The sequence below is a fragment of the Sinocyclocheilus grahami genome, unplaced genomic scaffold, assembly GCF_001515645.1.
Source record: "Sinocyclocheilus grahami isolate Dianchi unplaced genomic scaffold, SAMN03320097.WGS_v1.1 scaffold32.1, whole genome shotgun sequence".
Taxonomy (NCBI): domain Eukaryota; kingdom Metazoa; phylum Chordata; class Actinopteri; order Cypriniformes; family Cyprinidae; genus Sinocyclocheilus; species Sinocyclocheilus grahami.
In genome coordinates this window covers 3,837,017-3,849,846 of record NW_015505211.1, presented here as the reverse complement: position 1 = coordinate 3,849,846, position 12,830 = coordinate 3,837,017, and the positions used below count along the sequence as shown (strand labels likewise).

Sequence of the window (12,830 nt, the reverse complement as noted above, 5' to 3'; positions counted from 1 at the left end):
TATATATACTGTATATAAGGAATAAAATATGAACAAACACCTCTGTCAAAACCTTTGAAATATATATAGCAATAACACTGGAAAGAAGTGCTACTGAAGTGGAGATTTCTGGCTTTATTCTGGATGTTTTTTCCACTGGTCTGAAGGATGACATGATATGCTTGTAGTGTCTTGCCTTAACCTAAATGCTCTAACACACATATTAAGACCATACAGAGTATGTATAAGTGTGCAATCTCAATCTTTGTGATACTGTTCAGCTTTGTTATGGTAACATGAATGTGAGTATTACGGCACATTCAAAGCTGTATCAATCATAAATATTTGACAGAAATCCCATTAGGCCATGTGTTAGCAGGGCAGTCATGCTGTGCTCTTAAGAGCTCTGAGATACCCATACTTCTACAGCACAGACATCAGTCCAGACTGCCTATGGAAAAACACTTACATAACATACATTTCATGGATTCATAGTACAGATGTTCAATCATAATCCACGCCAGACAGAGTTAAACCAACAGCTCTAGTGCCATTAAATTTACAGTCAACATGAATTACAACACATTTTACTTCCATAATGTGATGTATTCCTCAATTATGCATTCATGATATTAAAAAAATTCACGATATTGAAAACAATGTAATAAAACTAAAGCTACTGCTCTATTGGAAACTATCAATTATGTCAATGAGCAGCTAGTTGTGTTTGCATATCTACAGTATCCTTCAGTGTCTATGAGTGTGTTTTAAACAGTGTGAACTCGACCCTCAGACCACCAAGGCAGTAAAACTATGATCCTTTTTGAGCTTTGTAATGCACACTCTCCCACAAACATTCAGCTTCTGTCTACTCTTCATCTCGGCTAGTTCTACCACAACACACACACACACACACACACACACACACCTATCCCATGGGTTTACTCCAGACAGTTCCGGTATTGCTCATCAGAGCATGCAGATTTAATACAAACACACACACACATATACTTATGGACCAGTGCCATTTTCCCACACATGCTAAAGTGATTTGACATCCACCACTGGGATCATAAGGAAGTTTCTTGTTTAACTAAACATGACTCTGAAATTCCTTCAGTATGGGCCATGTCCTCCATTCTCAAACTCAGTCATAAGAAAGAAAAATTACAAAGGTAGTCCTTAAACATCTCACTTTTTTCTCCTAGGCAGCAATGAGTTCAGATGGTGAGCAAATGGATACTTATGCTTAAGTATCAGATTTTGCTCTTGGGATAAAACCCAAGTGATTTTAGGAGAAACATCAGAGAAAAAGTCAATGCATAAAGCATAAAACATAACTGATATATAAGAGTATGATTTCCTCCAAAAAGAAACGAACAGTAAAACAGAGAGTTTAAAAAAACAACTAGGCAAAACAAAACAAATCTTTAACTTCGTTTAGTATGACGGAAGAAAAAATATATTTATTTTAAACATTAATTTTAAGCTTTTTAAAATTACCAAATGACATGCTTCATATCAAAATTTAAAAAATTAGCCATTTTGGCTTCAAAATAATTTGAAGATACAGATTCTGGTACCTCTAGGCATCGGTAGATGGCTGTGGTTATGGGTAAGATCTTAAAACCATAGTGGAGTTTCCCCATCAAACATTCAGCGTGATTTATCCGTCTTTTAGAAGAGCCTGCTCCAGAGCCGCTCCTCTTTGCCACTGACTTCAGCTGTATGTTTCTCTTTCTCTACACTTCAGCTCCTGACTGTAACGCTTACTGTATGTGCCAGTCCCTCTTCCGCCCTCCCCTCCAGTCCTCTAAACAGCTGGAGTATGTACAGTCTTCAGCTCCCTGCCACCCTCCTCACCCGTGAGCATGTGAGAAAATGAACATGTGCTGCTACCTTCAGGGCACCATCTATCATATGCACACACACCCGCAGCTGGAGATGCAACCTGTCGGACTGCCTGTTCCCAGACATTGACAAAATTTTGTCGAGTGCTAGGACAAATCTCCCTCTCTCTCCCTCTATAATACTAAAATCCAAATGTAATACATTTCTGAAACTATCCAATAATATAACATGGCCCAACATGTGCCAATCCAATCATAGTCAGAAGCATAAGTGCAATGTGAACATTGTTTCATGTTGTCAATAAAGCAGGGGTTTTCACTTTATTTGGACGAAAAAATTCTATATGAATATTTTTTTTTTTTTAATTGATAATATTTTAATCATTCATTTTGACTTTAGTACTGTACAAATGACAATTTAAATTTAGGTCAATTATTTAAAGTCAGCATGAAATAAATTGTACCTAATTTAAGATCTGTTGCTACCTGTTTCATCACAACTTTATTTAAAAAACATGTTCTCTTTACAATACCACACTTATATATTTATAATATGTCTCATGATTGTTTTAAATGAACATTAAAATATATAGCTGCCTTTATATTTTAGGGATTCTTTCACAAGGGTATGATCATATTTGAGTCTGTTTTATAGTCTGTTATTGTCTTTTTCTCACTTTCTTGTGCAGTCGAGCGGTGAAACGATAGAAGGAGAAATAACACTGGAGAAGAATGGTTCACAAAAGAATAACAACGGAGGAGAAAGAGAGACTGATGTTTGTGTTTGTGTGTGTGTGTGTGTGTGTGTGTGTGTGTGTGTGTGTATGAGAGAGAGAGACAGAGAGAGAGATACCAGAGGGTCAAGTGTGGGCTAAGTGGCTCTGGGCACACTCCCCAGAGTCCTCACACATTCCCTTCTGGGAACACGACGAGGCTGCACGTGTGAGGCTGTGTGTGTGTGTGTGTGTGTGTGATGGGAAGAAAGACAGCAGTGGCAGGCAGAGGAATGCAGGAATCATATGGCATGAGAGAATCAGCAGTCAGAACCGAAAGAATAAAAATCTATTAAACAGCAGGCTACTTTTTATTGGACAACTGCTAAAATTTCAGTTTTAGAAATTTCACACAAAGAAATTCTGGGCGTTGCTAACTGACCCAAGTCAAATGTTTAAAGGAACACTCCACTATTTTTGAAAATAGGCTCATTTGTTGTCAACAGTTGAGTTTTACCATTTTCGAATCCATTCAGCAGATCTCCGGGTCTGGCGGTAGCACTTTTAGCTGTAGCTTAGCATAGATCATTGAATCTGATTAGACCGTTAGCATCTCGCTCAAAAATGACCAAAGAGTTTTTATATTTTTCCGATAAAACTAGGAACATTAACTAGGAACATATTCCAATATGGCTAGGAACTATACTCTCATTCCGGCGTAATAATCAAGGAACTTTGCTGCCGTACCATGGGTGCAGTTGGTGCAATGATATTACGCAGCACCTGAAAATAGGCTAACTTCCGTCAACATAACCAACGTGACCACCTGCTTGCACAGGGAGCGTGCTGGGGACTATTTTCAGGCGCTGCGTAATATCATTGCGCCTGCTGCCCCCATGGTGTAACCCAGTAACTTTGTTACTGTCCTTAAGTAAATTTTTCAAGTATCTGTACTTTACTGGAGTAGTTTTATTTTGAGTAACTTTTACTTTTACTTCACTACATTCCAAAGCATAAGATCGTACTTTTTACTTCACTACATTTCATAAAACTTATCGTTACTCCTTATAATATATCACGTGCTCCGAGACGCAGAAGCGGTGTCTGATTCATTAATGAACTGATTCTTTTCAATTAACCCATTAAATCGGTTCGCAAATAACACCAAACGATTCATTCACAAATCGTTTAGTGTGAGTATCTAGTGAACTGTTTAGTGCGTTTAGTGCGAGTATCTAGTGAACTGAATTCACAAGTAAGATCCGGGAGATCTTGTGAGCATGTGCGCGTCTGATGCTGTTAAAAGTAAGTTACTAATGTCAAATTTTAGGATTAATTATTGTAACTGAAAATCACATTTAGGTCAAAGGTGTCAGTTGTTTGTGAACTAAATCTGCTGTAAAGGGTGATCTGTTTAAGCTCACTGAAATGCTTGAATGCAGACACATTAACATCAGAGTCTCTATGTTTTAGGTAAAAAAAAACATTAAAATAACATGGACTAAATAAAATAACTCATGCACGTTCATCTTCCCCGCTGCTGTAATGTTAGCAATTTTACTAAAATGCTATGCATTTAGCCCTATGTGACGTCTGTTTTTGTAAGTCAATAAGTCAATAATGTTAGCTGATGCTAACTGTCTAGCTATCGGTCAACGTGCGTGCGGGGAGATGAAGCGAGGACTCAATCGCTGCAGAAATGGTACTTTATTTTAGTAAAAAAATTAAACAAAAACAAACTCAAACCACCCCCGAAGGGGAAAAACAGACAGGCAGGCCTAAAGCTGCACACATGCAGACACGAAACAGACACAGTGAAAAATTACGGATCAGCACAGGATGACAGACACAAGGAGAATAAATAGGAACCAAACGAGGGAGACACAGGTGGAGCAACTTAAACAATAACGAGGTAACAAGATGGGAGGGGCCAGACAATAGACAGGAGAAAGCACATGGCAACAGACAAACACAACACAAGCCATGTGCTCCCAGAACACAGTCATCTGGTGGCCCTCCTGGGCACACCCGCTGAAGACTGTGACACTAACGAGCTTGCTGGTGTTAAATTTAGGTAATTTAAAACAAAATTAAGTCCACATATTTTTATTCAACCACCTAGATAGATTACATCTGAGGGAAAAAGAAAGGATGTGATGTTCAGAACATGGTAACTACAGAAATTATCAAAGTGGGAAGTGATGCCCTCTGGGGGCATTTGGCCAGGGGTGTTTTTTCACCACAGACAAGGTTTGAGAAGAAAAAAATCTTTATGAAAATCTAATTATATTTTCCTTATTATATTCATTATTTCCTTATTGGTTATTTTGGGAAAATCCCAGGTATTTTGAGCAGTCGGATTATAAAAACAATATATGCTAATATAAAATTAAATGATAAAAGTAGCAAAATAAACATTCATCTATCAGTACTTTTTACTTAAGTACATAAAAAATCAAGTACTTTTGTACTTTCACTCGAGTAAAATTGAAAACGGAGTACTTTTACTGGAGTAATATTTTATAATACGGATCTATACTTTTACTCAAGTACTAGATTTGTGTACTTCGTCCACCACTGCTGATCCTAGCCTTAATAAACATTCTTCTCTGTGATTCGCATTTATAAGCAACAGAGGGCAACCAAGAGCAAGGGAGAACAAGGTGACAGCCCACTGAAACTATCTCCAACAAGAATGAAACTGAATGGCTTAGTAACACCCTGTCTTATTAAAACAAATATCATTAATGCAAATATCAATGAACATACACACACTAGTTTAGTACAAAATAGTACACACACTCTCAGTAAAAAGCTACAAAAAAAAACTTTCAAAAAATACTAATATGTGCACTTGAGGTACTAACATGCACTTTTTAGAGGTAAATAAGGTACAGAGGTATACCTTTGGAAAAGATACCACCCCAGTGAGAGGGCAGAACCACCATAGTGTTTGATTATGGCTTGGTTCTTGATGCTTTTCACACAATTCAATTACTCAATTTACTGAATCTACAGAAGCACTGCCTTCATTTCCCCATCTTTCTAGTGCTTGTGAAGCATGCACTGCATTGAAATCCTTCACATACTGTTTTTTTAATCTTCTACACGCTATCCTGCTAATAACTCAGTCCAAACCACTTGTCACAGCTTCCATTCTGACTTTGCTTTATGATAAAATGCACACTTTAAGAAATGTATGATTCAAGTTTTAAAATCTCCTTTGACTTACATTAATAGAACGTTCAGCATTCAAAATCTATTTGTCAGTGATAATGTTGTACAATCCGATGATGTCATAATGGCCTGGGTCCATTCTCTCTGGAACCCATTCCACTGACTTTCTTCTCCTTCTTTGGTTCATTTTACTACAACTCGCGACCACTGTATGCTATTCCAAAAAATAACATACATAGCTCCTGCCTTTAGTGTGCCACTTTAGTGATGAATATGGACAGGAGATGACTGTTGGCTGAACTGAATCACTGGCTGACTGAAGCCCAACCCTACCGCTCTGACTGCTGTTGAGCAACCGCACACATGCCACATCAGCTCATGATATGACAAACGTACATATTCAGCATCCAGGAATCTGCCCTGAAACAAAAGTTAGATAAGGGCACTGATCATAACTCATTTGAAACATATCTATAGAATTCTAAAAAAATATTTGCTAGTATTTTTTACTGCGTCAACAAATGAGGCAAATATCTATCTATTGTGGAATAATAAATAGATGAAGAATTTCATTATGTATTTGGCAGATTTACTTATAAAGACGCAACCTACGTGCAGTCAGGAATCTGTACGTGGGCGAAGACTGCTTTTAGGTGAAAAGTATTTTTCTTTCCGATACAAAAATAATATGAAAGTACAGGCTTGTACAAAACTAAATGACCAATTCATTGAAAAATGACAAATCTGTCAGTTTACTCATATTGTTGTTCCAGACCTGTATGATTTTCTTCCGCAGAATAAAAAAAAGACAATACATTGAGCGAGAGATGACGCTTACATGCTGGTCCTTTTTGATGAATTAAAAATGAACAACTCTTTTGAGCTGGTTCTTTTAATGTCGCCTCTGGCTTGCTTAGTTGGGGACACTTCATTTCCAGCGATATCGTTGACATGATTGCAAAGATATTATTTAAACTGAGCTGGATGTTGACATCACTGAATTCAATGATGAACTGTCTTTAACTGAAAAATTAGTGTTTACTATTGTCATTTTGCATTATTGACATTGACTATTTTCCTAAATTAATGCTGTTCAGTTGCTTTGACAAAATCTGTATTGTTAAAAGCGCTATATAAATAAAGGTGACTTGACTTGACTTGACTAATGAATACTTCAAAAAGGTTTGAATCAGTCTGAAACACTGCTCTGTATATTCCATAGCAAAAGTAGAGAGAGCAAATATAACATTCTAACTAAAATATACCCAAACCAAATCAAATTGAGAGCTGGTGAATAAGAATAGAGAGTCAATGAGAACCGGAACCAAATCAGATTCAAATCAAACAGACAGCAAGTGAATTGAAATCAAATCAAATAGAGAGCTTGTGAATTCAAAGCTTGTCAAGTGGAATAAAATCAAGAGCTTGTGATTCAAATTCAAATTAAATCGAACTGAGAGCTTGTAAATCTGATTCAAATCAAATAGAGAGCTTGTGAATGAGAATTGAAATTGATCTCTCCCTGACGAAAGACCCCTCCAAACACATATTTATGATGCTCTGAAGAAAGTGCAAGACACAATTAAGTGGACAAATTAAGATGCTCACATTTCAGTCTTATTATGGCACTGCCTCCAGTCCACATTTAGCTCAAAACATTTCACAGTGGCAGACCTGCTTTATCAAAGTGCTGCTGATGACAGGCACAAGGCCCAGTTTTTGATGGAATGGGGTATTCTTGGACTCGACTCTGTACAACTGCTAACACGTAGTCTACAGTCAGGCAGAAGGTCAGGTTAAGATTTAAAACAAAGTCAGAGGGAATCTACCCTTTAGTCAGAGAGAATTTAATTTCATGCACTTTTGGGTCTCACCATTTAAGAAATGAAATAAATGTCTAATTGATGAAAAAACTCCCAGTAGCCTCAGTGCAGTGGGGGTCAAACTATCTTAAGAGTGGGATATCATTTTAAATAAATTATCTTGTCTCCGCAGATAGAGGTGAATATATCCTTCAGCATGATATGCGTCCACATGCCATAGTCATGACTGGACAGGCCTGTATTTTCACAAGAGATCTCCAGCCGTCCAGACCTCCACGAGCCGAATGACAGAATAACCGGCATGCAGTCCAAACATTCCTGCTGCCGTGAAAGAGAGAGAGAGAAAGTGTGTGTGTGCGTGAGCAGATTCCAACCTAAACTAAAGCTGCCACACACTGCATTTTTATTGACCTCTAAAGCATTTCACTGTCAAAGCAAAGCTAAACATCAGCAGTATTATTACAAACATATTTAACAAATCATATTTGTACTTTATATACTGTATGCTTCTCCGTAATACTTCTTCAGACAAACCAAAACAAACCACCAAACAACAAATGTGATGCGCTATCATACGCTTGAAGTATAAAAGGGTTATTCATTAATAATGCTGTTGATTTGTGGATAATACTTTGGATTTGGACAGGCTGTTCTCTAGTGCCAGAAACACAAAGACTCTTTACATCTAGAAAACACAAGTAAACTTTGTCTTGTAGACTGTATGTATTCCCATCGAAAACAGAAGATCAGCTTAGCACGTCAAAGCTAAGAATAAACCAAGTGCTTCATATTTACGCAAAGAAGACCAAAAAATAAAACAGGCACATCTTTTGTAACCCTTAATAATGTCTCTGCATCATGTCTGGCTTGAAGGTATCATAAAGTTCACTGACATTTCAAAAACAAGGAATGAATAATGTCATATGGAATCACTTTAATATCTCAGTTCTTTTACGAGACAGCAATGACAATAAATGGAGAGCAAAGGGATACATTCTGATACAGAATTTTCTCCTAAAAAAATAATAATAATCAGAAATCTGAACAACATCTCAAACTGTGCTCAGATTTGGTAATATACTAAAATTTGCAATCAAAAGTAACAGATTTCAATATAAACTCACATTTTTATCATTTTTATCCAAATCTAAACTAACTGGGCTATGTTCTTCAATTCAATTTATGACTTTATATTCTTCTTCTCATTTTATTGCCCCTAATGAATTTTAAGAGAAACATTTGAGACAAATTTACAATACACTGCTGATATATATATAGAAATAATAACGTAGATGCTAGGAAAGATGAGTCCAAACTGTTACCCAAAGCACTTCTCATACCTTGGGATATCTTCTTCAGCAGCTGTTGCCTAGCAATGATACGGGCCAGGCGTAGTCCAGAACGCCTGCGGTGGCTGTCCAGTCTGAGGTATATATCTTGAGTCTCTGGAGTCATGCTTCCCAAACACTCGCTGTCCATGGACTCATCTGAGAGGTCGGTCAACATTGTGTCCATCTTATCAACTGTCCACAGGTACAGAGGCACTAAAAAGCACTTCCTCGAACTTAGAGTATCACTCCCTTAACTTTCACACACAGAGTCAAACATGCACTGAAATACACTATAAAACGTGCTCCTTTTGTCATATACTCACTGAACACTGACAAATATACAGACCCAAACACACCTAAGCATGAAGTCACTTCTGCTCCGAGAGCACACTTTCATCTGCACCACCCACTTAATGGTCGTGTGACTGCGAGAGGAGCCAATAGGGTTGCGAGGATAGAAAGCACTGTACAGCCAACTGAACCAAAAACTTGCTTCAGAGTGATTTTAGAGTGTTTCTCAAGTACAGTCTGGGTACGTGTGTATGTGGATGTATCAGCCAAAAAAAAATAAAAGAGAGAAAAGAATGGTGCACCTGGGGGGAAAAACACCATTCAACATACCATATGCTATAAAAAAAATCTTAAAAGTGAATTACAGTGGGAAGGAGAGAGATTTTACAGCTGTCAGAAACAACAGCAATATCCTCAGAGATCTCAATTACATCTGCTAAATATTTCAAATCAAAATCGTCTAGAATAATATGCACAGCAAACAGAAAGAAACACTACAGATTGTGGTAGTAAGCACGATAACTGTTCTCAAAAGTAAGGTTGAAGAAGTCAAGAAACCAAGATGTTTGGCCACTGGGACGGCTCACATTTGGTTGGTCTTGGGTGATTGGCCATGATAGAACTTGGTATTGGAACGAAAAGAAAATGAGTGGTGTTAGACCTGGCCAAACACTTCTACTGAACTGTGAAATATCCAAGAAAAATTGTCACATTTCTTTTGTGTGCAAGCAATGTGTCGGTTTTCTCCACTTTAGTGTATGACTTGACTTGACTTGACTTGAACCATGCATGGTCAAGTGTAGAAAGATGCAGTTAAAGCTTACTGAGAAGAACCTGACAATGACTGCCATCTGCTGGTCATGGAATGCAATTAGTTTTGAAAAAGTCATTCATAATTCACTCAGTTCAGCTGAGGACTTCCTTCAGGCTGCATAACCAATACAGAATTCAGTCCAGCCAAGACACCCACATAAGGGCTGTGCCAAAATTACCGAAACATGAACTTGATCCATGACAACAAACCTGTGTCATTATTTGCATTCACTTATGAGCTAAATCCAGCGCAGGTCAACCAGAGGTGAGTTGTTCATGGTCTAAATCGAGGTGGAGACACTGCTTACAGTAATCCCACATGTTTTGTCAGTAACGAGAGTCGACAAGTTCAATATCCACTAAACTCCACACAGCTACAAAACACTGTGGTTTTAATATATACATCTTTATATGCTATGTTTACCCAAAGGATAAAAGGTCTGAGTGCTGGAGCAGAAATGAATCCCTGGGTTAAAAAGAGAAGAACGAGGTTAGTGGGTTGAAGGAAAGAGAGGAGTGTCTGTACAGCACTCAATGAGTCCAGATTGCTTTTAAATGAACTTTTCCTGTCACTTCCTAACTTAAAGCCACAAAGGAGTATGCGGAGCCCTGCCATTCATGTTTTAATGGACTCAATTCTATACTAGAATTACATTATTCCCCAAGGCATCCATAGAAAGATTATTAAGCTCAATATAGGTCAGACTTTTGAACCAAGTGGATTTAAATGCAATTTCTAAAAAAATTTCCAAAAAAAGGTACCTTTAAATGCTGCATGACTATTGTAAGTAAAGAAAAGGGTGTTTGAAAGAAATCACTCATTCATGTCATTCACAATCCAACAATTACATCTTTCATAAATGATTTGCTTTTAACCTCTTAACCTGCAAAGATCTCAATATCTCTATCCTCAGGATGCTCAAAACTCAGATGACTTCTTCAATGTGGAACAAAGTGCCAAAGCTGCTCTTTTCAATACAACAAAACTGCAAGGTTGCTGGATGTCAAGTTCAGTTTTAATTTAGCTTTTTTTCTGAAATATTTTGTTATATTTTCAGCATTTTAACCTGTGTTACCCAACATCCTGAACAAACTGTTATTATATTATACTCTTAACACTGTTTAACTTGAAGCTCAGTTAAAAAGAATTATCTTGGAAATGTCCTACATTGATAAAGCTGATGAAAGACTTTGGAGGGCAATAACATAGGTGTCAAACGAGACCGAGTTAGTTGTTGAGCATGTATGAAAACTATACTGTACTGCTACTGTATATACAAATGTTAAAATTGTTGAGAACTATATCATACTACCAACATATTCAACTAGGCTATACGATAGAAGGAGAACAAACAGAAACATTTAAATTCCTAAAATACACAGAAGAAAAAAAACATAATACACCACTTCAGAGTGTGCAGAATATTTAAAATAGGTGAAAAACGTGACATGGATCGAGTGTCCTGATTAGTTTTTGTGCAGGAATGCAGCGCATTTAATCGAGTTGAGAGGCAGCAGACATCAGCTAACGTTAATGACATTACAGAGCAACGGCGGCTTCACGCGCACAACAGACCCGGCGGAGCGCAATGTCAATGTTGATTTTAATTATTTATAGACAGCACAAGCATTCATCACATGCAAGTTTATTAAAATCCATCTCAGTCACAAGGACAAAAATTGACCATGACCGAAAAACTTGACCTTCCCGAGGCCCGTATGGCAGAAGGAATATCATTAAATAAACGATGCATTGTTGTTTATCTATAAAAGTTCATTCGTGTCCTGCCACTGACCTGCCAGTCTCTTCTCTCGTATGTTTCTCCACAGTAAATCCCAGGCTTTCGAGGTGGAGTCGCGCAGCTGCTCGCTGATTGACCGCCGAAGCTGCAGTTTGCTGGACTTTCGCCTAGTTGTCATCGTGAACGGTGACACATATCAGCGCCGCCCCGGGTTTCTTTCCTCTGAGAGGACCGTTATCCGCCGCTCGGTCGGTCGGTCGCTCGGTCGGTCGGACTCGCTCTGGTGCCGCAGTTGTCGTCACTCCACCTGATACGCGGCGCTGCGTCACCTTGCAGCAGAAGAACAGCGAAGCGTGATTATATTTCGCTCCGACACGAGGCTGAATCGGACGCAGAATCCACTCGGAAGGGTCTCGTGCTCTCTGAGGTTTTCCCGCGTCTCTAATCAGCGCAATATGACAGCGAGAACAGCTGTGTGAACTTCCCAGCACTAATGCAATGCAGAGCCGCACGGTGCCCTCGCCTCACTACAACACAGCTCTCTCTCTCTCTCTCACTCACTCTCTCTCTCACTCTCTCTCTATCTATGTTCCAATTTGATAAGAGAAAATACTGGCACTGGGATGTCTTGTGAAATTGGGTACATGACAAATAACATTTGTATGATTTTTAACACACACACACACACATATATATATATATATATAGAGGGGAGCTTGGGGGTAGCTGTTAATTTCTGTTGTAGTTTTTCAAATAACTTGGCACCAAAAAGATAGATAGATAGATAGATAGATAGATAGATAGATAGATAGATAGATAGATAGATAGATAGATAGATAGATAGATAGATAGATAGATAGAGAAAAGAAATTTTAACATTTCCACTATTAATGGCCAGGAAACATATGTTGACCTTTAGTGGGGCATGTTATAGACTTTTTTGAGAAACACAAATTAAACAGTTAACTAATTGTGAAAATAGAAAACAATTATAAATTGTATAACGGTTAAAACAAGTGATAGTGGCAACTTTGCTCTGACCTAATATTGATCTCTTTTGCCCACCAAGGCTGTATTTATTTCATCAAAATAACAGTAAAATATTGTTGAA

General features: G+C 37.9%; 1 protein-coding gene across 1 annotated transcript in view; it reads right to left on the bottom strand.

The window, feature by feature from the left end:
• Window positions 1–12,251, bottom strand: part of LOC107578706 (stAR-related lipid transfer protein 13-like) — a 32,282-nt gene extending 20,031 nt beyond the window's left edge. Inside the window, exon 1 of the mRNA XM_016264638.1 lies at window positions 11,774–12,251. Coding sequence (XP_016120124.1) covers window positions 11,774–11,897 — 124 coding nt within the window. The 5' untranslated portion in view covers window positions 11,898–12,251. The remainder of the gene's footprint in view (window positions 1–11,773) is intronic.
• Window positions 12,252–12,830: the final 579 nt, after the last annotated feature.